The sequence below is a fragment of the Dryobates pubescens genome, chromosome 1, assembly GCF_014839835.1.
Source record: "Dryobates pubescens isolate bDryPub1 chromosome 1, bDryPub1.pri, whole genome shotgun sequence".
Taxonomy (NCBI): domain Eukaryota; kingdom Metazoa; phylum Chordata; class Aves; order Piciformes; family Picidae; genus Dryobates; species Dryobates pubescens.
Genome location: NC_071612.1, coordinates 40,498,319 through 40,525,279, shown reverse-complemented (window position 1 = coordinate 40,525,279; position 26,961 = coordinate 40,498,319). Strand labels below are relative to the sequence as shown.

The 26,961-nt window shown below is 45.0% G+C and overlaps 1 protein-coding gene across 4 annotated transcripts in view; it reads left to right on the top strand.

Annotated features, from left to right (window-relative positions):
- The window catches only part of STIM2 (stromal interaction molecule 2), a 70,758-nt gene extending 44,818 nt beyond the window's left edge, over positions 1–25,940 (top strand). The window contains exons 3-13 of one of the 4 annotated variants that reach the window (XM_054164239.1): positions 11,480–11,594; positions 13,102–13,213; positions 14,140–14,255; positions 16,020–16,197; positions 17,027–17,204; positions 17,790–17,957; positions 18,150–18,250; positions 18,982–19,220; positions 24,190–24,391; positions 24,651–24,799; positions 25,237–25,391. In XM_054164239.1, coding sequence (XP_054020214.1) covers positions 11,480–11,594; positions 13,102–13,213; positions 14,140–14,255; positions 16,020–16,197; positions 17,027–17,204; positions 17,790–17,957; positions 18,150–18,250; positions 18,982–19,220; positions 24,190–24,391; positions 24,651–24,799; positions 25,237–25,274 — 1,596 coding nt within the window. In that variant the 3' untranslated portion in view covers positions 25,275–25,391. Of the gene's footprint in view, positions 1–11,479; positions 11,595–13,101; positions 13,214–14,139; positions 14,256–16,019; positions 16,198–17,026; positions 17,205–17,789; positions 17,958–18,149; positions 18,251–18,981; positions 19,221–24,189; positions 24,392–24,647; positions 24,800–25,236 lie in introns of all 4 variants that reach the window. The other 3 variants (XM_054164231.1, XM_054164227.1, XM_054164245.1) reach the window with 3 other exon arrangements.
- The last annotated feature ends 1,021 nt before the right edge of the window (positions 25,941–26,961 follow it).

Here is a 26,961-nt window from a genome sequence, read left to right as displayed (position 1 = left end):
TGCTGCATTTGTTGTAGTGGAAGTTAAGGAAATAAATACATAAAGCAAACCAAAACCCAACAAGAAAAAAAGCCCTGAACAAACCTGTTTCCCCCTTTCAAAAAAACCCAATCAAACAAAACCAGCCAATTAATCAAACAAAAAACACAGTTTAAAAAAAACAAACAACAACAACAACAAAACCAACCAAAAAAAACCCCCACAAAACACAGCTCAAAACAAACCACCCAAAAACTGCCCCAAAATGACAACAAACCAAAACCACCAACAAACAAAACCCAAACCCTGCAATTTTTGTACATGGGAAACTTTTTACTAGTGTCCCAGTGATCTGCCCTGATTTCCACTGGACTCTCTTTGTATCTGACCTTAAGTTTCTTCCTGTCCCAGAGCAGTGTTGAGATAAACCCAAGCAAGAGCAGCTACTCTGAAAAGCTGTTAAAATGCCTGAAATTAGAACAGTTTGTTGTAGCTGGGTAATGAGGGATGAGTAAAAAATGTATATACAAACCACTGCTGAGCTCAGAATAAGCTGACAGAAACATGCCCCTTTTCTCTGCCAGCTCATTTTTAATAATGGAATAAATATTTAATCATAACCCCACCAGTTAGTTTTTTTTTTGTCCCCTTCATGTAGTTTCCATGCAAATCGTTGATGAATATGGATTTCCAGAGAGTGCTTTCTTCCAAGGCAGGAAATTCAAACCTCGAAATTTAATGAGAAATACAATTTAATTGCAAATCCAAGGGAGTGATCTCTCACTGCATCCTTACCACAACCTTCAAAGCTGGCTTCCAGAGTTCTGTTGTCACCTGATGGCAGCAGGTCTGAATATGCACTAAACAAGTCCTAATCCATGCTTTTTCAAACCCGGGGTTTTGTTTTGTTCTGTCACAGTGGGTGATGCTGCTTGTTTTAAGTAAGAAGGAGGAATGATTAAGTAAAAAAGGCTTTCCTGGAAGTAAAGCTGATGTGCAATTCACTCCTTGACTCTTGGGAGAGCAGCATATTGAATGTGTTGATTGGCAGAAAAAGGTGGCAAAGACCAGTAAATTTCTGCTGTTTAACCATCACTAAAGCCTTTGAAACAAATTCCAAGTGATTAGTTACACTCAGGAAGAAAGTTCTTGTACATAACTTATTTTGAGAGTGGAAGGTAAGCAGAGCTAAAGATGTTGCTCTATTTATTTTATCTTTTAATTTGCTAATCCAAGAACTCCCAGCAGCAGTTGCAGACACTTCATCTACATGCTACTATTCTTCCTAGTGTTCCTCATGCCATGTTTTGTGTTGCAGTTTGATTTTTTTTTCCCCTTGTGAAATTGTCTCACACACAATAATTCTGTAGAGAGCTTCCCTAGGGTGTAAAAGAATCTGAACTGTGACAAGAAACTTTTTATTTCCCCCCAGAATTGTCTGATACTGCAAGCCTTTTGGATCTCCTTTGTGCAGACTGGAAAGAAGCTTATCTTTGACCTTGAGGAATCTGATGTGGGGAAACTTGATCTAAATTTTTAGCATGGGATTCATTAGTCATGGAAACACATGAGGGATTTGTTGGAGTCCTCTAAGGAGGATAGAGGGGCTGTGGTCTGAGCCTGGGCTGGTTAGATTGTGGTGTTTTGTGGTGGGGTTTTTTTGCCTTTTTCTTTCCTTATTCTTTGGTCTGTTACCCAAGGTTAGATGGGTAGAGAGTCATAGACTAGAGACAGTCATAGGTTCAGCTCTTAAACCATGACACAGGTTTATAAAAATGAAAAACTTGACCTTTTAAATTCACCAGAAGATGCTTTGCTAATTCTAATTACACAATACTTGGGGGTGGGGGTGGGGGAGGGGCAGGAAAGAGCTTTTATCAGAGCTACTCATGTAGCTTTGTTTTGCATTCAGGTGTCACATAACTTGCCCTGAATTGTCAGCGTAGAACATTGTACTTCAATACAAGCATAACTGAAACAAAACAACAACATAAAGGTGTAGGTAATAAATTTGTGGTATAAAAGGGGTTAGATAATAAATTTCTGTTATAATTTAGAGTATGCTTTACTCTGCAGTTACTAATTGCTGTGAAGTAGGCTCTCACAGTATGAAAGCCAGGGAGTGTGGCAGAGCACAGAGTTAAAAGGAAGGATGTGGGAAAAGACTCTGCTTACTGTCAGGGCAGGCTAATGTGAATTTTTCTACCCAGTCTGTGTCCTGCTATTACCACTTTGTTATTAACATACAGAATATTGATTCTCACTTTATTATGAACACACAGAAGATTGCAGTTTAAGCTGGCTGAGAGGTTGGCTGTGAAGGGGTAGCTGGAAGGAGAACTTATTGCTCAGAAAGGTTTTAATGTTGCGGTGGAAGGTGATCTGTCTCAGGAAGCACCTGCTGCACCACGTGTGCCAAACCTGTTCTCATGATGAAGAGGCAGAAACAGCAAAGACTTAGCTTGTGCTCACAATTTCCATAGGTTTTTCCTGTTTCCTGAGAACCACTCTCTCTGGATCCTGCGTCAGTCCACTTCCTCGAGGAGTAGTGCTGTCGAAATAGAATAGAATTAACCAGGTTGGAAAAGACCTTTGAGATCGAGTCCAACCTATCACCCAACACCATCTCATCAACTGAACCATGGCACCAAGCACCCCAGCCAGTCTCTTCCTAAACTCCTCCAGTGATGGTGACTCCACCACCTCCCTGGGCAGCCCACTCCAATGGCCAATCACTCTCTCTATGAAGAACTTCTTCCTAACATCCAGCCTAAACCTGTCCTGGTGCAGCTTGAGACTGTGTCCTCTTGTTCTGGTGCTGGTTGCCTGGGAGAAGAGACCAACCCCCGCCTGGCTATAACCTCCCTTCAGGTAGCTGTAGACAGCGATAAGGTCTCCCCTGAGCCTCCTCTTCTCCAGGCTATGCAACCCCAGCTCCCTCAGCCTCTCCTCACAGGGCTTGTGCTCCAAACCCCTCCCCAGCTTTGTTGCCCTTCTCTGAACATGTTCCAGCAACTCAACATCCTTCCTAAACTGAGGGGCCCAGAACTGGACACAGTACTCAAGGTGTGGCCTACCCAGTGCTGAGTACAGGGGCACAATGACCTCCCTGCTCCTGCTGGCCACACTGTTCCTGATCCAGGCCAGGATGCCCTTAGCCTTCTTGTCCACCTGGGCACACTGCAGGCTCATGTTCAGCCTACTGTCAACCAGTACTCCCAGGTCCCTTTCTGCCTGGCTGCTCTGCAGCCACTCTGACCCCAGCCTGTAGCGCTGCATGGGAAGTTGCTGTTTTTTAAATATTAATACCTGTGTGTCTAGTGTGACAGCCACCTAATGGCACCAATGTACAGCTGTCAGTGGGATCTCTGGATACTTATCTTCACATTTTATTTTTTTTTTTTTAATGAAAGCACTTGCAGAATTACAGCCACCAAAAATCAGGAGAGGGAGAGGGACTGCAGTACTGAGGGCACAAAACAGGGAGTGGCTTTTAACAGTATGGTTAAAGCAGTTAGAACCTCAGCGGTGATATGGAGAAGTGCTTTAACTTAGAATGTTGTCTGTAGGCAAGCATCAAGAAGAATCTATCCTTAGTGGGCTCTAACAGGAAGGATGATTGTCTCCTACAGAGTGATCAAAGCAGAAAAAGCAGCTAGCATGATCTCATCAGGAATAGCAATGGCAATATAGCATTTGGGCTGCAGTGAGCTTAGCAGGAGCAGGATGCTTGGCAGTCCAAGAGCTTCCTTTGAAGTGACCATTTCTAAAGGGATAGGCTCTGAAAGCTGTTGTTGGAAGGCTCCAGGGCATATTGGCATCCAAGTTGAAAATAATCCAGGGGTGGTGAAACAACCATCATGTCTTGAGAGAGTATGCTGTGGTGTTTGGGAACTGGAGTCTGAAAAAAGAAACAAAGTCAAGGAAAGCATCCAGGAGGAAATAAAAATGGAGAAGATGCAGCTCCAAGTGTAAACAATGCAGTTAAAAATAAACAGCTGATCCAAGTGGGGTGAGTTCAGGAACATCTGCTTCAGCACACCCTCCTGAAATGGTGATTAAAAGGGTTACAGTAAAGGAGAACCAGTTCATGCTCTCAGCAGTGGTGTTTTATCATGTAATTAATTTGCTAGTCATATTCGTGGTTCATTATGTCTCCATTCTTTGAGCAATTAAAGTGGTGCTCACACCTTTGCAGCACAGGCTATTTTGCAAGCTTGCTGGGGGAATCTGGGGAAATGAAGCTTAACATCTTCACTTCTCCATGTGGGATGGTTCTGGATTGCAGCTGGGATGGAGACTGGCTGTGCAGTCTGCGCAGAGAGGAGCTGGTAGGTATTTTTGTTCTGGAATTATGTAAGAGATCAAAAAAAAAAAAGTGAAACAGGATTTTCAAGTTTGGAGCAGAGACAGCCTAGCCCTCGTGGTGATGAAAACGGTGGAGAGAGGAGGGCAAGAAGCCACCTAGGAGGAGCAGCTCCTTCTGCATGCTACTCTGGAATTGGGCAGCTGAGGTTCCGATTGCTTTGCACCACCGTGCTGGAGATACTTGTTCCTGAAACTCCAGAAAAGGCTGAAAATAGGAAGAGTTTGTGGTTTTGGTGGGGTGTGTTTTTGTGTGAATCTGGTGTTTGCTGACATCATCTACTGAGTGTATTTGGGTTTAATTGAATAGAATAAACCAGGTTGGAAGAGACCTTCAAGATCGTGTCCAACCTATCATCCAACACCACCTAATCAACTAAACCATGCAACCAAGCAGCCTATCGAGTCTCCTCCTAAACACCTCCAGTGATGGTGACTCCACTACCTCCCTGGGCAGCCTATTCCAACGGGCAGTCACTCTTTCTATGGAGAACTTCCTCCTAACATCCAGCCCAAACCTCCCCTGGTGCAGCTTGAGACTGTGTCCTCCTGTTCTGCTGCTGGTTGCCTGGGAGAAAGAGACCAACCTCTGCCTGTCCACAACCTCCCCTCAGGTAGTTGCAGAGAGCAATAAGGTCTCCTCTGGGTCTCCTCTTCTCCAGGCCAAGCAACCTCAGCTCCCTCAGTCTTGAGGGGAGGAGCTGCCTGCATCATCTGATGGTTGGACTCTTATGTTCTTAGAGGTCTTTTCCAACTGAAACAATTCTATGATGATTTCAGTAATCAGTTCTGGACAGCAGGAAGTGCTAAGTGCTTTGGGCAAGATGGCAAGAAATTCCAGGACAGGAAATCCTGAGGAATTGGATCCCACAAGGTGGTGTGGAGCTCCCATTTTCAGTGTGTGTATTTTGGATATCAGAAGCAGAAAGTGAAAACAACACTTTGAGAAGTGAACATTGGACTCAGGATGGCTCTAAGCGAACAGCCCTCCTGTGGCTGTAACAAAACCAAATGTAGACACAGATTTTGTCTTCCTTTTGGTGGGTACATCTTGGACTACAGAGTTAGCAGAAGGTTTTGGATGAAGGGGAAGTACAGCAGTATGTGGAACAGTTGTTAAAACATAATAGTAGATGGCATACTTCAAAAGCCTGATCTCTTTGTTCAGTGCCTCTTGGGACCTTGTTAAATTTCAGGAACCTACCCCAGGTGTTTCTGTTAGGAGAGGTTTTGCTATAGACTGAGCTCCTTCTTCATGTTGTTGTCTGCAAATACACAATCAGCAAGATGATGAATACCCTTTAAAGTTAGCTTGACTTCTGGTTACATCCTTTTGATTTCTGTAATCAAGGTGCCTGAGCTGGTGCTCACCTTTGTGTAAACCAGTGTGCAGCTCAGTGTCATTTGGCTGGGTAGAGCTCTGCCTGGTGGGAAGAGACCTGCTGCAGTGAGGCAGAAACCGAGAACATTTTCACTGCTTTGCATGAAACTGGGATGGCTTCTGTGGCGGTTTTGCATCTGGCTGGGCAAGAACCTGCTACCAGTAAGTTCAAATGAGTGTTTTGAGCTTCCTGACCAGCTCAGCAAACATTCCCCCTTCCCCACCCCACCCCACACCCCCAGAGCTATTGGATTGGTTTAATTCTCTTATTTTATTGTAGAGCTGGTACATGTATTGTGTGCTATTTTTCTGTTTTGGTTGGTTGATTGGTTGATATTTTTGTGTGTGTGTGTTTTGGTTTTTTGTTGTGGTTGTTGTTGGGGTTTTGGTTGTGTTTTTTTGTTTGGGTGGGGAGGAGGCCACTGAGTTTTATCATTCATCTGCTAATGTATTTGTCCCCAGGAAGAGTGTCTTACAGATGTTTAGCCTCCTGGAGTTCTGCCAGCAGCTCTAGCATGTCCACAGAGCCTGTGTTTTCAGAGCAGGGTAGGAAGGAGCCAGGTCATGCCTGAAAACATGATTCATGAAATGGTTTGGTTTGGAAAGGAACCTTAAAGATCATCTAGTTTCAACCCTCCCACCATGGGCAGGGACACCTTCCACCAAGTTGCTCAGTGCTTCATCCAATCTGACCTTGAACACCACCAGGGAGGGGGCATCCACAAACTCCATGGGCAACCTTTCCAGTGTCGCACCACCCTTACTGCAAAGAATTTCTTCCAAATCTCCAGTCTGAATCTCTCCTGTTCCAGCTCAATGCCATCTACAGCTTTACCTGTGCAGAGCAGCCCTGTGGAGAGGCAGCCTTTGTGATCACAGCCATGGTTGCATGGTAACTTGCACCAAGGTGACTTGGATCAGATCCACTTCATGTCTTGCCTCCTTGGAGCTACTTAAGCTAATATTGAGCTGTCTGCTCCTGTTTCTGTAGCACTGCAGGCATTCAGACCTGCCACAGGGAAATGTCCCCCGGGGAATTCTGGCCTGGCTGTGAAGAGGTTGCAAAGTGGACTTTGCTGTACAATAGGTACAATTTTCAGCTGTAATAATCCTTTTGCAATACAGTTTGCAGCTTAGTTAAGATAGACTTGGTGGCACTTTGATGGCCACAGGCTATATTTTCCCAGTAATATTTGTATTGTACTTGAACACATTCCTAATCTTACCAGGGAACCTCTCTAGAAGCCATTTCTGTAGAGTAGGCAGCTGTGTACACTGTCCATCCTACCTGACAGTTTTACTTTCATCAGCCTTTCTTGTAATTTCCTTTCAGTGATAACTTAATGCTTCTGGAATCATAGAATCCCAGAGTGCTTTGGGTTGGAAGGGACCTTTGGGATCGTCTGGTTCCAACCCTTTTCCATGGGCAAGGACACCTCCTACTAGCCCAGCTTGCTCAAGGCTTTGTCCAACCTGGCTATGAACAGTGCCACACTTGGAGCTTCTGTGGGCAACCTCTTCCAGTGCCTCACCACCCTCGTGGGGAAGAATTTCTTCCTCATGTTTCATCTCAATCCATCATCTTCCAGTTTGAAGCCATCACTAACTATAGCATGTTGCCTCTTAAAAGCACAGTTGCCATCATAACTGAGTCACCAAGTGTGACACTGCATGAGGGGATGTACCAAAGAGTGTCTGACCATGCTCTACCTGGGGGTGGGATTACAGGAAAGCTGGAGTTCCAAGTGGTGCAGAGTTTCTTCTGAAGGGATAGAAGTGAAGGCAGTAACACTGTTTAAGGACTAGATGCTCAAGGAAGCCAAGAATCCTTAGCCAGAAGATGTTACTAATTGCTCCTGAAGTAAACTTGTCAGTTAAAGGAGCTATTTTAAGTTGGTGAAACAGAAAATCATAAACTTGAGACCCTAGCCAGAGCAGAATGTAAACATGGATATAAACACAGCATGGGAGCACTTCCTGCAGGCAAGGAGCTGCAGTTGACTGTTCACTGCTAAAGGATGCCATTGTTCATTTTTCCTTCAGGGAGCAGGAATTTCTTGTGGCTTCCATATTTTAACATGTTTTAACTTTGTGTGGTGCTGCATGGGCCTTCAGTCCCCAGGTGCTCTCTCTCCATCTAGGGTATCTTTGTTCCTTTTTGTGGAGGGTTGGAATTTTTTGTTTGGCTTTTGTTTGTATGTTTGGGTGTTCTTGTGGTGGCTGTGGTTCTTGCTTCAGGTTTTTGGTTGTAAGTTGACTGGATTTTAGTGAATGTTAGGGTACTGAAGACTTCCTGAAAAGAAGGCTGTGGCACAGTTGACCTTTTAACTCTTTTTCCAGGGCTCCACAAGTCCTGTCCTCTCCAGGGAGGAGAAAGTTTCCTCTCCACCTATTACTCTGCTGAACCTTGGGGTTTGGGGTGTGAGTCACAGAACCAGAGAATGCACTAGGTTGGAAGGGACCCTCAAAAGACATTTTGTCCAGCACCCCTTGCAGTCAGCAGGGACATCTCCAACTAGAGCAAGTTGTTCAGGGCCCCATCAAGTGTGACCTTGAATGTCTTCAGGTATGGGGCCTCAACTACATCTCTTGAGCAACCTGTTCCAGTATTTCTTTGTAGAGGCACAGTTCCTATGGTACTTTTGGGATCAAAAGTCCAGTTTCCAGCCTAGGTGTGGTGTTTTTTCCTTCTGTTCTCTACTTGTTTTTTGAAGTAACTCCTTTGACAAATTATTCTATTTTTTGTTTCACATAGAGTTTTTGGGTAACTTATCTGCTGCCTTCTTGCTTTCAGCTTTGTAGTCTTTAAAAGGCCTTCTCTCTCTCTTAATTATGTTGGCCAAGACAATCCTTAGATGTTTTCTTTTGGAGCTTATTCTTTTAACCTCCCTATTTAGAGTTATTTTTCTAACCTTTTCTTTGTATACTTAATGACCAGGGCAACAGAAGAGAGATTAGCTGCCATGACATGGAACAAAAAAACCACACTCTCTTTTTACTAGAGTAGTTGTGTTTTTAAGGATTTCTTCAAGCTAGGACACAATCCCTGTGTTCTTAAAGGAGAAATTCCATAGGAGGCTAGTTTTGAAACAAAGCTCTTTCAAACAGAAGAAAGGTGATGGTCTGTATTTTTTCATTAGCAAATGTGTCCTCTCTTCAAAACTTGATGGCCCCTTTCTGGCTCTCCCAGCTGTAATTTTACTGTTGTGACCCTCTGGTATCAGAGGACCTCTCTGAGGAATAGAAGTCTGCCATCCTCTTCCCCTGGGAAATGCTGTGCTTGAAGCTGTGATTTGTGATTAGTGGTGAAATTCGCAGCCCCCACCACCCCCCCACACCCCTTGTTGTACAGCCAGTGGAGTTAATTCTTGCCTTAGCTCTTGCTCCCTCTGTGGGTTCTGCAGCACAATGACATGGAACTGCAAGTTTTCATAAATTCATAGAGTGGTTTGGGTTGGAAGGGATCTTGAAGACCATCTAGGTGCTGTTTGCATTGCTTCTCTGGCTGCCAAGGTAACCTGTGTCCATCCCATTTCCAAAATCAGAATGCTTTCTTGGTGCTTGGGGGTGAGATGATGACCTTGCAGCTTTTTCTCTGTAGCAGTTGGCATCCTCATCTTTATTCCCAGCCCTGAATGTATTCCTTCTAACAGCACCTCAGATTTTCCTTGGCAGGACCTGTAAATGCTCAGATGTTCTTGTCCTACAGTATTTAAAAACCAACCTTTGCTGACAACTAGAAATGAGAAAAAGGTGAGTTTATTTCCTATGAACAAAACTTCTCTGAGGCATGAGATTGAGCTAAGGAGACGCACAATATACTGAAACCTTTATATATAGAACCATCACAGACTCATAGAATGGTTTGAGTTGGAAGGGACCTTAACAATCATCTAGTTCCAACCCCCTCATCCAGCCTGGCCCTGAACACCTCCAGGGAGGGGGCATCTACAGCCTCCCTGGGCAACTTGTTCCAGTGCCTCACCACCCTCATGGGAAAGAATTTCCTTCTCATGTCTCATCTCAATCCAGCTTCTTCCAGTTTGAAGCTATCATTCTTCATCCCCATCCCTCCATGCCTTTGTCAAAAGTCCGTCTCCAGCTCTCTGCCACCTCCCTTCAAATCCTGGAAGGCTTCTAGGTCTCCCTGGAGCCTTCTCTTGTCCAGCATGAACAAGCCAAACTCTCTGCCTGTCTTTGTAGAGGATATGTTCTAGCTCTCAGGTCGTCTGTGTCCTCCCCTGAACCCACTCCTGGACAGTTCATGTCCTCCTTGTATCCATGCTTTGCATTCCATTCTCTTCCTCTTTGCAAGCTCCATCAGCCTGTGACGTCCATTTGTAAAACAAATGTCTGACATTCAGAGGCTGCGCTTCACTCTGGAAAGGCTTAGAGACACTCTGAAACAAGATGAAGTTTAGTTCTCTCTTTGTTTGGTTCCTTCAGTTTACCCTTTAATAGAATAGAAACAAGTAAGATAATCTGCCTTTGGCTGCACACTTTCTGTGCCAGGTCCATGGTGGTTTGATGGGTTTAGGAAGTGGTCAGAGTTCTCAGCTGGGCTGTGGAATCTGCAGCAGAGGTTCTGCAGCAGATATTCAGGTCTGCATACAGCTGCAGCACTCAGTCCTCTGCTTGTTGTGTTCTAAGAAGGGAGGTCTTTGGCAGTGCATCTTTAGCATGACCTCCTTCCTTGTGATGACATCTGAGCAGCCTCATCCAAAGCTGGGTTTTGAGTTAGCTGTCATGACTATCTGTAGTTGGTTTCGCTTGAGCAGCTTTATCCTTCAGGAGCTGCAGTGAGCAAGCGATCTGCTGTGGAAGATCATTTGGCTTTCATGTTAGCTTTCTGGTCTCCACCCACAGAGACTGCTCATGCTGTGCTTTTAGGGACATTCCTATGGGAGGTTTCCACTATCCATGGGAGGTGTGTTCTAATCAGAGTTCGAACTTCTCTAGGTCTGTGTGAGACAAAAAGAAAATGGGTTTTAGTGTTCCTTGCTGTTTGTCTTGTATGCCTTTGGATAACCCATTGGTAGTGGCTTGTGAAGACTGATAAAAGCAAGATGTGACTGCAGATCTCCCTTCTTGTCTTGTCAACTAAAAGGCAAGGTGTGACACAGGCTTTCTGCTAATTACTGAGGGTGAAACAGCCTTGTGTAATGCTTCTGTGTTTGGAGTGGAGTCACTGAAGAGTGATTAGTGAGGAGAAATTGGCCCTAAGATGCCTTCTGTGTTTTAATTTGATGAAATACAAGTCAAATTTTTGTTGTCTAATCAAAAGATTCTAATAATCCTTAGCCAACACCTTTCTCTCATCCCTCAAGCATTTAACTGGTGTAGCAGGATCCAGGTGTTACTCATCCAGAAAGGACTGGCACATTTTCAAGTCTTACCTGGTCTTGTCTCCAAGGAGGTGAAGGTGGTTAAATGTTTTCAGGAGTGTGCAGCGTTACCTGCATGGTGCATTCTTGTCATTCAGGTGAATATATGGCGCACTGATCATGTTGTTAAACCTGGTGTGCCAACAGCTGCACCTTCAGCATCTCTAGGATTGAATCATGGTGGAAAATCAAACCCTCTAAGGGTATTTAATTTGCTTGCTGAGGTTTTGATGTAGTCAGCCTACATGAATTGTGTGGTGCTCGCTTGGGGAAGAAGTCATAAAGGTTCTTCTCTGCCTGCTTTCCATGTAGGTTCTGCTTAGAAGTTGTTGTTTTAGCATTTCAGCTGAATGTTTTCCCTTTTCTGCAGTTTCTGAGGGAAGATATGCAGTACAAGGATGCCTCTAACAAGCACAGTCACCTGCACAGAGAAGACAAACACATCACCATTGAGGATCTGTGGAGACGCTGGAAAACGTCTGAAGGTAGGTAAAGCAGAAGAGCTGGAAGTGATGGTGGCTCCTGAAATAGACATCATTCAACAGTTTTCCCCCCCACCAAGTAGTTTAGAGTAGTAAATGGATGATCTCCATTTCATGACTCTGGTACTGCTCCTCCTAAGTGTGTAAACTTGGTTAAGTGCTGGTTCAGCCCAGCTGCTGTCGATTTCCTTTGGAAATGTTAGAGCTGTCAGGGGGAAAATGCTTCACTTTTCCCCACCCCAGTCAGAAGGGGTTACTCTAATGGTGACCTTAGAGAGATCTAATAGTTGATATTAGTTAAACAGCTAAAAGTGGTAACAAAAAGAATGAAAGTAGGAACATGCCATTGGTTCGTGCTGGGAATGTGGGAAGTCATCAAAGTGCAGTCTGAGGTCATGCATTGGGTAAGAGTTTGCTGTGCACCTGTGTTTTTACCAGTGGTTTTTAGCCTCATCTCTTCAAATGTAAATGCTCCTTAGTCGCCAGAGATCTTGTTCAGTGCAAGCATTGCAAGTCAATTATCAGAGAAAAGGATTTCCCTGCAATTGTTCATCTAACTGAGGAGCAGCTCTTCAGAAGGTCAGGCCGCAGTAATACCAGAAGTATCTGATGTGTCTGGTGTCTGTATCTTTGGTCTGGCTTTCTTGGCTGTAGTGAACAGTGTGAGTAAGGCTCAGATGATTTGAGGGGAGTGTCTGGCCTTGCTCTGCTTCTAATGGCTTTATGTGCAGCTCACAGGGGAAACTAAGGAAGGATCTTCGAATGAGAGTCCCAGGCAGTGTGAACAGTCACCTGTTGACTGCTAGAGAGTGTGAAGCCCCTTAGATAATGAACCTATTCCATTTAATAACATGGAAAATACAGATTTTCCTTTCTAGGTGGTTTAGGAATTTTGGTTTCTTACATGCTGCTAGTTTATAGTGCCAGCCTCATGCAGGAGGGTGGGTACAGTCCTGCATGCCATACAGCTGATAGAGGTACTTTTGAGAGAGATTTCAGTATTTGCCTGTTAACTTTCTGCTGCCTTTCAGTATTTTCTTTCAGTCTCCTCTCTTCTCTCATTCTTTGGGAGCCGGCTGAGGCTCTAAGAAGATTCTTGTGCAAACAAGTCGTTAAGCCACCATCCTGGGAGTGATCTTGGGACCTTGCCTTAGATGGCTCCAGCACCTGCTGGCCTGTGCTGAGTTTTGCAGGAACAGCAAAGACAAAAGGCTTGAGGCTGAGCTCAGTTGAAGCACATAAAAGTCACAAGATGCTGTCCTGACTTTAAAGCAACACATGGAATTTTTAATAAAGAGATGTTTCTGTTGGTTCCATGCTTGTTTGTTTGCAGTTTTCCTGAGGGATATTGTGAGCAAGGGACAATGCCAGGATCACCTTGGTGAATCTTAGAACTGATTTTTCTGCAGCTGTATTTGGCTAAACCCTCTTGTTCACTGTAATCTGTTTTTCTGCTGCTTCTCTATGTGCCTTGCTATTTATTTTTACAAAAATTACCTTTTTCTTCCAGTTCATAACTGGACTCAAGAGGACACTCTTCAGTGGCTGTCAGAGTTTGTTGAACTGCCCCAATATGAGAAGAACTTTAGAGACAGCAATGTCAATGGAACAACACTTCCCAGGTGAACCTTTCTTCTGGATTACTTTCAAATAATGAGAAAAAAATCCCAACCTAGACCCATAAGTTAATGTTTTAGTCTGCATGTGGGAACAACTCTGTGCACCTAAGTCCACCAAGATAGAATAGAATAGAATTAACCAGGTTGGAAAAGACCTTTGAGATCATCGAGTCCGACCTATGATCCAACACCATCTGATCAACTAAACCATGGCACCAAGCGCCCTGTCCAGTCTCTCCCTAAACACCACTGGTGATGATGACTCTACCACTTCCCTGGGCAGCCCATTCCAATGGCCAATCACTCTTTCTATGAAGAACTTCTTCCAAACATCCAGCCTAAACCTCCCCTTGCACAGCTTGAGACTGTGTCCTCTTGTTCTGGCTCTGGCTGCCTGGGAGAAGAGACCAACCCCCACCTGGCTATAACCTCCTTCAGGTAGTTGTAGACAGCGATGTGGTTGGCTGCAAGAAAGCCTCCTTTTTCTGACAAAATACTTAGAAATGCTCCTTGCCACTCCTTTTCTCTTAGCTTTGTTTCTTGCAGTTTAAGCTTTTATTGATCATCACACAGTTCTGTATGGTAATGAGCTTCCTTTTGAACAGCTTCCAATCCGCTGGGTGGGTATACACCACAGACTGCCTGCAGAACCCCTTTTCTTGAGCATCACCATTACATTTGCATGTATTTTAATGTCACAAGTCTGCAAATACACCATTACCTGGATTGATTCCATGACTGTTCCAGAAAGAAAAGATGAGGGAAATGATTTCATGTTCTTCCTTTGCCACATGCTTTTATTTACTGTCCTCATGTCCTGTCTGTCACTCCAGCTGCTTAACTTAACTATGGGAAGTGCTGCTGATGCTTTTCTTTCCAGTTTGAATATAGCATGTAGAATGGGTAACCTTTTATCTCTTCATTAACAGGATAGCAGTCAATGAACATGCTTTCATGATCTCTCACCTGAAAATAATCGACCGGAGCCACAGGCAGAAGCTTCAGCTGAAGGCCTTGGATGTTGTGCTGTTTGGACCCCTCACACGTTAGTAGCCTGCTGGAGCTTTTGTTGTATCTCTCATTTGTGGGAACTCAGCAGAGGATATTTTCAGTGATTGATGCTGTAGGCAGGACAGTTCATTTCGTGGATGTGCTTCTAGGTTGGGCAGCATGCCTTGTGGACCTGGCCTGTGAATTCAAAAAGCTAATCAAGGTGCTAGGATCAGGACAAGGGTTCACTTCTTGATGTAAGCTGATGTAGAAATTCTGACATAACCCCACCTGACAGGTTTTTGTGTCACATGAAGTGGCCTCTCAATGTTTGTCGTGGTTTAAATGATTCTAACAGCCAATGTGACATTCACTTACCAGTTAGCTTGGACAGTGTAAGCTGGGCTGCTGAAGTGAGAGGGGATGGCTTTCCCCAAGAAAGAGAACAGGAGAGATGGTGATACAAACCCAGCACCAGTGCCTTTGATGCAGGCTTATTTTAAATGCACCAAAGGCAGCAGCTCCAGATCTGACATGTTTTGACCTGTGCAGACAGCTCCTTGCCCCACAACAGTGGTCTGCATGCTTACTTGTGCTCTGCTCCAGCTCTGTGGTGGTGCTATGCAGATTGGGCACTCCTCAACTAGATATAGATGTAGAATAGAATAGAATTAACCAGGTTGGAAAAGACCTTCAAGATCATGGAGTCCAACCTATCACCCAACACCATCTAGTCATGGCACCAAGTGCCCCATCCAGTCTCTTCCTAAACACCTCCAGTGATGGTGACTCCACCACTTCCCTGGGCAGCCCATTCCAATGGCAAATCACTCTTCCTGGGAAGAACTTCTTCCTAACATCCAGCCTAAACCTCCCCTGGTGCAGCTTGAGACTGGGTCCTCTTGTTCTGGTGCTGGTTGCCTGGGAGAAGAGACCAACCCCCACCTGGCTGCAACCTCCCTTCAGGTAGTTGTAGAGAGCAAGAAGATCTCCCCTGAGCCTCCTCTTTTCCAGGCTAAACCCCAGCTCCCTCAGCCTCTCCTCATAGGGCTTGTGCTCCAAACCCCTCCCCAGCTTTGTTGCCCTTCTCTGGACACCTTCCAGCAACTCAGCATCTCTCCTAAGCTGAGGGGCCCAAAACTGGACACAGTACTCAAGGTGTGGCCTAACCAGTGCTGAACAAGAGGCCAGAGGTGCTTGGTCAGGTTGGAGAGCAGTGAAGAGCTGGCCTTGCTGATTTGAGTTTCCCTGAGAGCTCTGAGACGGAGACTGTTAGTGGGGAGAAAGGCATTTGGTGTTGGCATCACACTTCTAATGCCAGCAGAAACTGTCCTGTAAAGGTTTTAGTCACTTGTACTTTTGTGAAACAAAGTTTTGCTAACAAAGAAGTAGATGTGAATCTGGGACAGGATGCTTGGACAGTCCAGGCTTTGCTGTGAGTGTCATTGTTAACTACTTACTTCTACATCTACTGCATTTTGTACAAGTGTTTTTTACACTCAGCATAGGGCATTCCAGAGGGCACAGACTGGGGAGAGCTTAAGCAGAACTCAAGTTCCTACTGGTCTGAGATGATGTGTTGGGAAAACTCTCTTAACTCGTTTAAATGAAGTTACAAGCTCTGTACTGTCAAAGTTAGTGAGCTTTCCTCAGACTGAGGTATGTTTTGGTGCAGATTATGTAGAAGGCATTAAAGCAGAGTTGCTTATGTGCTATGGTTGGAGATAAATGAGCATGGGATTGTGTTTGGCACCAGTTTCTGTAGGGGAGAAGTCCACAATTTATTTTCTGTGTCCTGATGATGTTGTTCTCTGTGCAGGTCCCCCTCACAACTGGATGAAAGATTTTATATTGACTGTGTCTATAGTGATTGGCTTTGGAGGCTGCTGGTTTGCATACACACAGAACAGAACCTCCAAAGAACACATCACCAAAATGATGAAGGACTTGGAAAGTCTCCAAACAGCAGAGCAAAGTCTCCTGGACTTGCAGGAAAGGTAAAAAACAACAACAGAAAGTTAAGATTGTCCTTTTGTTTTTGGGTTCAATGCAAATCTAAATACAGTCATAAATGATTGGCCTTAAGATGCCTTTGTTTGTCTGCATTTTGCATGGAATTTGTGGTTTCAGTGGTGTATTTTTGGGGGTATAAATTGCTCCTGGGTGTTTGAGCAGGCAGTGTGAACTTAGAGATGAAGGTAGAGAGCAGAGATTGGGTGGTTTTTTTCCCCCTATAGACTACTTTTGTTTCCGTGTAATTACAGCTGATTATGGAATCCCTACAGAACATTAAGCTCCTTAGATTGAAACAGACCTGCACTGGTCTCTTGCTGATTTTGCAGTCTGAGAATTTGTAGTCTTCTGTAGTACACCTGTAGCTCAGTTGCCTACAAAGAGTTGTATTTTGAACTTACTACACCTTTAATGAAGGCTGACCTAAAAGTGTGCATCTTTTGTCGGAGGTGGACATCACATTGTGTGCTGTAATTGCTGCTGGTCGATGAAGCTTGCACAGTCTTTATTATCACAGAATGGTTCAGGTTGGAAGGGACTTCTGAAGGTCATCTTGTCCAGCCCTACCTGCTCAAGCAGGATCATCTAAAACAGGTTGGCCAGGACCATGTCCAAGGATGGAGACTTTACCACCTCCCTGGTCATCCTGTGCCAGTCACCCCATGGTGAAAAAGTGTTTCGTGATATTCAGATGGAAACTCTTGTGTTTTGGTTTGTGCTCATTGCCTCTTGCTGGATGCATCTTCTCCTGAGTGCTGGCACTTCTAACACATATGCTGTGTATTTTCTCATGTTTTTTGTTTGATTGTGAAGGCTTGAGAAGGCACAAGAGGAGAATAGAAACGTTGCTGTGGAGAAGCAAAATCTGGAGCGCAAAATGATGGATGAGATCAACGATGCCAAACGGGAAGCTCATCGCCTGAGGGAGCTGAGGGAGGGAGCTGAGTGTGAGCTCAGCAGGCTCAAGTATGCAGAGGAAGAGCTGGTGCAGGTATCTGCAAGCTGTTTGTCATTGTAGTGTTGGCTTGAGATGCATCCTGCTTTTACTGGATCCTCAGGAGTGTTTAAAGCAGCTTTTCTCTGATGGTTGAGCTGAACGGAAACATTCTAAGCTGATTGTCTCATTGCCTAAGATGTTTGTCTAATGCTTGTCTGTCCATCACACCATTATCCAGTAAAATAATCCTGAAACTATAAAAAGACCCTCACTTTGTACATTATCCTATCATCATGTTGTTGGATTCATGGTACAAAATATCTTCAAAAGCTTTTTTTTTACCTGTCTTGTAAGTCCATAGCTTTGTCTCACTCTTCTGAGTAGCAATAGATTAGATTTATTGTACTGAATAAAAGGTGACCTGGTACAAAATATTTCAGCCTCATGTTAGGGACTGTATATGATGCGGGGGGAAATAAGGGAATCTGAGTGTAGTAAAGTGCCAGAGTTGTCTTCCTGGCATACACCAAACTTCTCTCAAGTCTTGGTGTGCTGCTGTGGAGTGTAAAGGTCCTTAGAGAAATGACAGAAGCAGCAGATGTAATAGTTGCTCTCTTGGTGACACTTATTTCTCCCTAGGTCCGCATGGCTCTAAAGAAGGCTGAGAAGGAGTTTGAGCTAAGAAGCAATTGGTCTGTTCCTGAAGCTCTACAGAAGTGGCTTCAGCTGACACATGAAGTTGAAGTCCAATATTACAACATCAAGAGGCAGCACGCAGAAATGCAGTTAGCCATTGCCAAAGATGAGGTACTGAGTCTTCCTCTTCAGGTGCTTCAAGACTTTTCTGACCTGTGGCTAGATTCATGAAGTAGTAAATAAATTGGGTATTTTTTTTTCTCCTCCAAGTTGTTTGCCACCTGGCAATATTACTAAACCTTTGTCATCTGTGTTAAGTACTAACTCCTGGCTTTCTGCATTTAATTTTATCTTGCTCTATAGGCAGAAAAGATCAAAAAGAAGAGGAGCACTGTGTTTGGAACGTTACATGTTGCACACAGCTCATCCCTGGATGAAGTGGACCATAAAATCCTTGAAGCAAAGTAAGAGTTAACCAGGATGTGTATTATCTGTGGTTATTTATTCCTGGAACAACAGGGTTTGTTGAGAGGGATGGGATTTAGTGTCTTACCCTTTTTGCACTTTGAAGTGAAATGCTTGAAAAATACTGTAGTGCAAAGATATGGAAAGTCCTAGTGACTGAATTTGTGCTGCTTTGCTTCACCCTGAAGAGCAGTCTCTGTAATCTGACTTTCCCTTGCTTCACCCTGAAGAGCAGTCTCTGTAATCTGACTTTCCCTTGCTTCACCCTGAAGAGCAGTCTCTGTAATCTGACTTTCCCTTGCTTCACCCTGAAGAGCAGTCTCTGTAATCTGACTTTCCCTTGCTTCACCCTGAAGAGCAGTCTCTGTAATCTGACTTTCCCTTGCTTCACCCTGAAGAGCAGTCTCTGTAATCTGACTTTCCCTTGCTTCACCCTGAAGAGCAGTCTCTGTAATCTGACTTTCCCTTGCTTCACCCTGAAGAGCAGTCTCTGTAATCTGACTTTCCCTTGCTTCACCCTGAAGGGCAGTCTCTGTAATCTGACTTTCCCTTGCTTTACCATGAAGGGCAGTCTCTGTAATCTGACTTTCCCTTGCTTTACCATGAAGGGCAGTCTCTGTAATCTGACTTTCCCTTGCTTCACCCTGAAGAGCAGTCTCTGTAGTCTGACTTTCCCTTGCTTTACCATGAAGGGCAGTCTCTGTAATCTGTAATCTGACTTTTCCTCCAGGAAAGCCCTCTCTGAGCTGACGACATGTTTGCGAGAGCGCCTGTATCGCTGGCAGCAGATTGAGAAGATCTGTGGCTTTCAGATAGCTCACAATTCTGGGCTGCCAAGCTTGACCTCCTCACTCTACTCAGACCACAGCTGGGTAGTTATGCCTCGAGTCTCCATTCCTCCTTACCCCATTGCAGGGGGAGTTGATGACCTAGATGAAGATACTCCTCCAATAGTTTCACAGTTTCATGGTAAGTGGTGAGTTCGTTAAGGACAGGGAAAAGTTACGGGATTGTAAGACCATGTGCTGGAATCCAACAAGATTGGAGCAGAGTCATGTTCTGTTTACCATTTCAGATGCATCCTTTGGGACTGGAAAATGGGGGTCACAATAAATATAACATGAAGAAAGAACCTTTATTCTCTTTCACTGGGGAAGTGGGGAATACATTCAGCTAGGGTTTTGAAAGTCTGCATGTCATGCTTGGTGTGGCACCTAGACCAAAACTTGTAATGACAAGGTTCTGTCAGAACATTTATTCTTCTGATGGGGGGGATGGAGTTGGCCTGTGGTCCCTTGAGCTGCCAGGGAGATCCCATGCTTTGAGAGGCTGCCTATTATATAGCTTCTCAAACATTCTTTAATGGCTGCAGTAAAGTCCTGTTGTTGTCCAAGGGAATCTTCTAGGCAGCATGTTTGTGTTTGGGTACAGGACTGTTTGAGGCAGAGGGGCCAAGTGCTGGATGAGGGAGGCCTAGCTTTGCTTGGGCTCTGCTCAGAAGATACATACCAGGGATCCAGACCACCCTGGTGTCTCCAGTCACTGCGTCAGCAAAAGGGCCTGTTTGTGGAAGCTGTGGTTAACTGGGCTCCAGAGGCAAATCTAAACAATGAGTTCCCATGTGGCTATTCAAACCAGAAATACCAAGCTGAGGAAGGACAAGGGAAGAGAACTCTGTCACACTGTACATTTGTCTTCTAGGGCTGGGATTCTCAGAAGAGGTTAGAAGTGTGTTTTAAAATAGCCTAAGGAGAATGGTCACCTGTTTGATGCCTTTGTTTTGAGTGCCTTGGACACATTTTCCTTCTGGATGCGCCAACCTTTTGCCTACAGGCCACACTGAAAAGTTCATTAATCCCCTTGCAACACCAATTACTGCAAGTTCTGATGACTTGTAAAGTATCTTGCCTCTCTGGTTGTCCTCACCGTGAAGGCTTGGATGTAAACCTTAGCAGCAGGTTTCTGGGATGGCCCAATAAAAGGTGGATGCTTAAACTTCCAAGCCTGCATGAAGAAACCTATGCTCTGGTTTCAAAATGAAGAGCTCCATTTGCTATCAGGACTTTCCAGGTGGTCCTGAAAAATGACAAAACACTTAGCTACATATGACTTCAAACTAAGGGTTTTTATCTTTTTAGTCACTCATTCAGATTTTTGAAGGCAGAGAGCAAAGTGCTCTTGGTTTCAAGGAGCTGAAATGGGAGGAGGACTGTGCAGTTTGTAAGAGCTGAAACTTAGATGAAATTCTTCTGTATTCTTTTTCAGTTATTGTTAATTCTTTATTCAAGTTCATTTGGAAGTGGTTAGCTCATGGATGTTGTCTGATGAAAGTTAGGTGAATTTGTAGTAACATTACAGATACTTGAAATGTGTTATTCTGAATTTTGGTAAGGTAGGAGAGCCTGGTGTGTTGTGATCACGTGAGGAAAGGAGCTCTCCTCCATTTCCTAGCTTTAAAAAAAATGCTACTTGGTCAGAAACCCTGGGAAAACTTGGGAGTGGGGAGAGACTGGGAAAAGATGCTGAATGACCCCTTGTTGAAACTAGGAGTCGAGTTCTTGTAGGCTGGTTTGGGAACTGCTGCATTTTTCCCTGTTCTTCAGACAAAAAGGGACAGACGGCCAGCCTGGATGGGAAATGAACTTTTAATAGAACTAAAGGGAAAAAAGAGGGTGTATCATCTTTGGAAGAAAGGTGAGGCAACCCACAGAATGTTTAAGGATGTAGCCAAATCATGCAGGAAGAAAATTAGGGAGGCAAAAGCACATTTGGAGCTTAAACTGGCCTCTGCTGTGAAGGACAACAAAAAGTCCTTCTATAAATACATGAATAGCAAGATAAAGGGCAAGGACAACCTCCACTCCTTGGTTGACATGGAGGGAAATGTTGTATCAAAAGATGAGGAAAAGGCAGGGGTACTTAACACCTTCTTTGCCTCAATTTTTACTAGCAGGACAGAACGTCTTCCAGACAGCTGGCCTGCAGAGCTGGCAGAAGGAGCCAGGGAGCTGCATAGTTTCCCTATGTTCTATGAGCAGGAGGTTGGAGCTCTCATCAGCTGCTTGGATCCCCACAAGTCCATGGGACCAGATGGGATCCCTCCTAGGGTGCTGAGGGAGCTGGCAGATGAGCTGGCCAAGCCGCTCTCCATCATTTTTCATCAGTCCTGGCTCACTAGAGAGGTCCCAGAAGACTGGAAGCTGGCCAACGTGGTGCCCATCCACAAGAAGGGCTGGTTGGATGAACCAGGGAATTACAGACCTGTCAGCCTGACCTCAGTGCCAGGAAAGATTATGGAACAGGTCATCTTGAGTGCAATCACACAGCACTTAGAGGATGGCCAAGGGATCAGACCCAGCCAGCATGGATTTAGGAAGGGCAGGTCCTGCCTGACCAACCTGATCTCCTTCTATGATCAGGTGACCCGCCTGGTGGATGTGGGGCAGGCTGTGGATGTAGTCTACCTGCACCTCAGCAAGGTCTTTGACACTGTCCCCCACAGCAAACTCCTGGCCAAGCTGTCAGCCCATGGCTTGGATGGGAGCACACTGAGATGGGTTAGGAACTGGCTGGAGGGCTGAGCCCAGAGAGTGGTGGTGAATGGTGCCACATCCAGCTGGCAGCCAGTCACTAGTGGTGTGCCCCAGGGATCAGTGCTGGGCCCTGTGCTCTTTAACATTTTTATTGATGATCTGGACGAGGGCATCGAGTCCATCATCAGTAAATTTGCTGATGACACCAAGCTGGGGGCAGGAGTTGATCTGCTGGAGGGTAGAGAGGCTCTGCAGAGGGACCTCGACAGGCTGGGCAGATGGGCAGAGTCCAACGGCATGAGATTGAACACATCCAAGTGCCGGGTTCTGCACATTGGCCACAGCAACCCCATGCAGAGCTACAGGCTGGGGTCAGAGTGGCTGGAGAGCAGCCAGGCAGAGAGGGACCTGGGAGTGCTGGTCAATGGTAGGCTGAACATGAGCCTGCAGTGTTCCCAGGCAGCCAGGAGGGCCAATGGTATCCTGGTCTGCATTGGGAACAGTGTGGCCAGCAGGAGCAGGGAGGTCATTGTGCCCCTGTACACTGCACTGGTTAGGCCGCACCTCGAGTACTGTGTCCAGTTCTGGGCCCCTCAGTTTAGGAAGGATGTTGACTTGCTGGAACGAGTCCAGAGAAGGGCAACAAAGTTGGTGAGGGGTTTGGAGCACAAGCCCTATGAGGAGAGACTGAGGGAGCTGAGGTTGCTTAGCCTGGAGAAAAGGAGACTCAGGGGTGACCTCATTACTCTCTACAACTACCTGAAGGGAGGCTGTAGCCAGACGGATGTTTGGCTCTTCTCCCAGGCAGCCAGTACCAGAACAAGAGGACATAGTCTCAGGCTGCGCCCGGGGAGGTTTAGGTTGGATGTTAGGAAGAAGTTCTATACAGAAAGAGTGATTGCCCATTGGAATGGGCTGCCTGGGGAGGTGGTGGAGTTGCCATCATTGAAGGTGTTCATGAGGAGACTTGATGGGGTGCTTGGTGCCGTGGGTTAGTTGTTTAGGTGGGTTGGATTGGTTGATGGGTTGGACACGATGATCTTGAAGGTCTCTTCCAACCTGGTTTATTCTATGTATTCTATGTAAAATGAGGAATGGAAGGATGACAGGAATCCATGGAGTGGAGGAAGGACAGTAGAAAAGTGTCTTGTCTCACTTAAGGCTTCAGGAAGATGCAGTGAGCAGACAGGGAAGTTCTGGAACCAAAATGCTTGTAACTCCTCTGAAAAGTCGCTGGTGGTTGAATCTTGTTCTGTTTTACACCAGCAAGTAGGATGGCATCTGATTTACCTGGGCACAAAGTGCCAATTTCCTAATGGAATTCTTATTCTTTTATCTCAGTTCACATTTGCTTTTTTTAGGAGCATTTTTGTAACGACATGAGTTTAGTTCTGAGGTGCCAACATCTGCTTCTCAGGTCAGTAGGGAGCTCATCAAAAGGTTCAGTTAGGTGCCAGCTGCAGCTGCTCAGCCTGGCAGGAAGCACAGTCCCAGTGTTGGCAGAGGTGCAGGTAGTTGGTGCTGTGTGAAAGCTGGCATTCCCTGCACCAGAAGTGGAATGGGGCTGCTCAAGCTTTGCCGAGATTCCGGGAATGGAAACGAATTTACCTGATGCTAAACTGCCATCTGAAGAAGAGAATGCAGGCATCTTTGTCTACACTGAAACTTCTGGTAGTGTTTTGTGGTGAGCATCAGTACGGGTTGAGTTTGGCTCAGAGCCCCTAAGGCTCAAAACAGGCCTGTAGGTTCTTTCTGCCTCCTCATCTGTTGGAGGAGGAATTGGGTCAGAACATGTTAGTTTGTCACTTCCTGTTGGATACTTTCCTGGTCAGGTCTTGTGTCACTGCCTCCTCACGTTCTTAGGGCCTTTGTTTCTGGAAATTCATAGTTAGCCTGGCAGAAGGAAGTATTGGCATCTAGGAAACTCTTGAGTTAAGTTGAGGTTGAGTTGCATCTTTGTCATGTTACAGAAATGACATTGTTCTTCCATGTCTAAGGTGACTCTCAGATGGCTGTTTGATTGGGTGTCCCTGCACTGCCAACCTTCTCCTTTAATCCCCACATCTCAGCACACCATGGAACCCAGGGCATCCTTTAACATGCTAATTCCAGCAGTCTTCTCTTAAGTTTGTAAAGGGTTGGGAGATTTAGCAGAATCCTTCTCTTTGTTCTCAGCAGAGCACTTTGGTGCACCTGGTCAGCTCCAATTTGGTGGGCACAGAGGCATCTTGGTTAGCATCTTCACCTACCTGTAGGATGTCCAGGGTCGTGCCAGTCTTTCTGCCCCTTCAATGTCCCAGCTGTTGAAGAACCACTTAGGCAGATACCTGCTGTTTAGTCTCCAGGGCAGCTTCTGTTAACACCAATGTCACTGGAAGGTTTTGGTTTGCTTTCTCTTTGCCCAGGGTCCATTGTCAAAGCTCCCAGCACTCTGGCCAGAAGCAGTAGCTTGTGCCGCTCCAGACGCAATGTGGTGCCATCATCTCCTCAGTCTCAGCATGCTTTGCACTCCCCTGACCCTGACATCCTCTCGGTGTCGAGCTGCCCAGCTCTGTATCGAACTGAAGAGGAGGAGGAAGCCATTTACTTCTCTGCTGACAAACAATGGTACGGAGCTGAGCACGCAGCACTTGGAGAGCATTGTTTGAGACTAGCAGCTTAGAGGTAGAGGTGGAACCAAGCCGCAGCTAAAGTAACCTGTAGGATGATAGAACTTAACGTGGAGCAGAGAGGGGTTCTGGTCTGGAATGTGTGTGTGACTAGCTGGCATGTCATGTACAGTTGAGTGATGTCACAGTGCAGGGTGCACTGAACTAACCCTGATTCTCCATTGCAATCTGTCACTGGCTTTTACATCTGCAAGCAGGAGCAAAAGCAGTGTCAGCTACTGGGCGAAGAGAAGATGGATGGTAGCACAATTCTTACAGCATGTTGAGCGGGTCCCTACTCTTGTTACATGGCCTCATAGGAAAAGGTTAAATTCCTTTTGGAAGGAGCAAATGAGCTTGTTGAAAGGTAGGGACACTTGTCCTGAAGAAACTTTTTGTATATGATAGGCTTAAATCTCCTTCTTTCATTTCATAACTTTTCTCAATTCACCTGCCAGAAAGTGTATTTTTTTTTTGTTGCTCTTTGAGTTGAGATGCAAATGGCTGATTCTGGGCAGATGCTGTGCTGCCCACAGAAACAAGATTGCACAAACTAATTATCTTAAGCTTAGATCATAAAATGTTGTAATGCAAGTTGTAACTTACCGTTTAACTTAATGTGTTGTTTGTTGTTGTTTGTGGGTTTTGTTTTTGCTTTCATCTTTTTTGTTAACTAACTACTAAAGGAAAAGTGTGGGTGGTGCTTTTAGACTAAGGTTATTGATTCTGAATTGATTTCCTTTTTCACTGCAGGAAGGAAATAGTAGTTTTATTGTGTGTTCTTCTCTCTCTGCTCTGACTCAGGGAAGTACAGGAAACAGGTTCAGAATGTGACTCCTTAAACTCCTCCATTGGAAGGAAGCAGTCTCCTCCAGCAAGCCTCGAGATGTACCAGACACTTCCTCCTCAAAAAGTGTCCCCAGAAGACTTCTCCCTGGAGGAATCATCCACAGGAGACTCCTCTTCTCTAACTGCAGATATTTCCAGGGGTTCTCCTGACTGTGTTGGCATGGCAGAAACTAAGAGCATGATCTTTAGTCCAGCAAGTAAAGTCTATAATGGAATTCTGGAGAAGTCCTGCAGCATGAACCAGCTTTCCTCTGGGCTGCCAGTCCCAAAGCCTCGGCACACCTCGTGCTCCTCAGGCAGCAGCGACAGCAAACCCAGCCAGGAGGCTGCCTCTGTGCCCCGGATCAGCAGCATCCCACAGGACCTCTACCAGAACGGGGAGAAAAGCAAAAAGCCATCCAAAATCAAAAGTTTCTTTAAGAAGAAGTGTAAGTGAGGTGGGCAGAGGAGACCCATAGCAATGTCCTAAGAACTCTCTTTTTTAACTCTTGAGGAATGTAATTCCATTGGAGCACTCCAGCCTGGATGCCCTGCTGGAATGCTCTGGAGGTCACCTATATTTAACTGACTGTACTGTCACAGGCCATGCCAGCTGTCAATGAGAAATCATTAAAAGTTCAGACAGTTTACATTCACTTCTGCCTATTTATTTCTTCCTTTTTTTTTCTTCTTCTTGTTCCTCTCCTTTTTCTTTTTTGTTTGTTTGTTTAGTTTGTCTTTTTTTTTTTAGGTTGTTTTTGTTGGGTTTTGTTGTTGTTGGGGTTGTTTTTCAGTTTCGTTGGGGTGTTGTAGTGTATTCATAAACCATTTTTAAGCTTCACTTTGGACTTCTAAGCTTTAATGGACTAGTAAGCCTGCCCGGGCTTGCCAAAGTTTCTTGTTTACTGGAGCATCTTCCTATCTTTCCATAGAGCTAGGACATCTATCTGCTGGACTCTGAGAGAAATAAAAGCAGCAGAACTGAATTGCACTACTGGTTTACAGACTGGAAAAGTCTCCCTGCAAGTGAACCCGAAAGACTTTCTTGTTTGGCTGAGAAGACGAATCTTTTCACTTTTAGATCTTTTGGGGTTTTTAAGTAGAACTTAGGATTTCTAATTGACTTGATTTCTGGAAATGGAAATGCCATGCTTTTATTATGGGAAGCTTTGTTAGATGCATTTATTATTAGAATGGTTCAAGTCCTGCTGTAAAGATCATGTTATTCCCAGGACTTTCACTGTGATTTTACTTTCACTGCAGGCTGTATGAAGAAAAAAAAAAAGAGGAGAGTTAATTTACAAGAGAAGAGGCTCTTGATTCCTTATGCAAGTGGTGGATATGAAACCTGACTGAGGACTGTAAATATTCCCCCTTCTGAAGTGAGGAGGGGGGATAGTAGCTTTTGTTTACAGACAGATGTGGACATGGGGTTTGTGACGGTTTCTAAAGACAATAAATTGGCAACATCATTGTGCTTGGGAATGTTCCAATCCTAGCTGATGCTTGTTTCAGACATGTTCCAGAGGTCCTGTTGACTTGAGAGCTGTTGTAGGCTACCTTGCTTCTGCTGACTGCTGTCTATAAGCTGTTACTATATTTTTTGGATTAGCTATCAATGTCTTAATGTCCTCCTTTTGTAAGATTTCATACACTTTATTTTTGTATAGTTTGAAGATCTGGCTGTTCAGACAGCTCTGA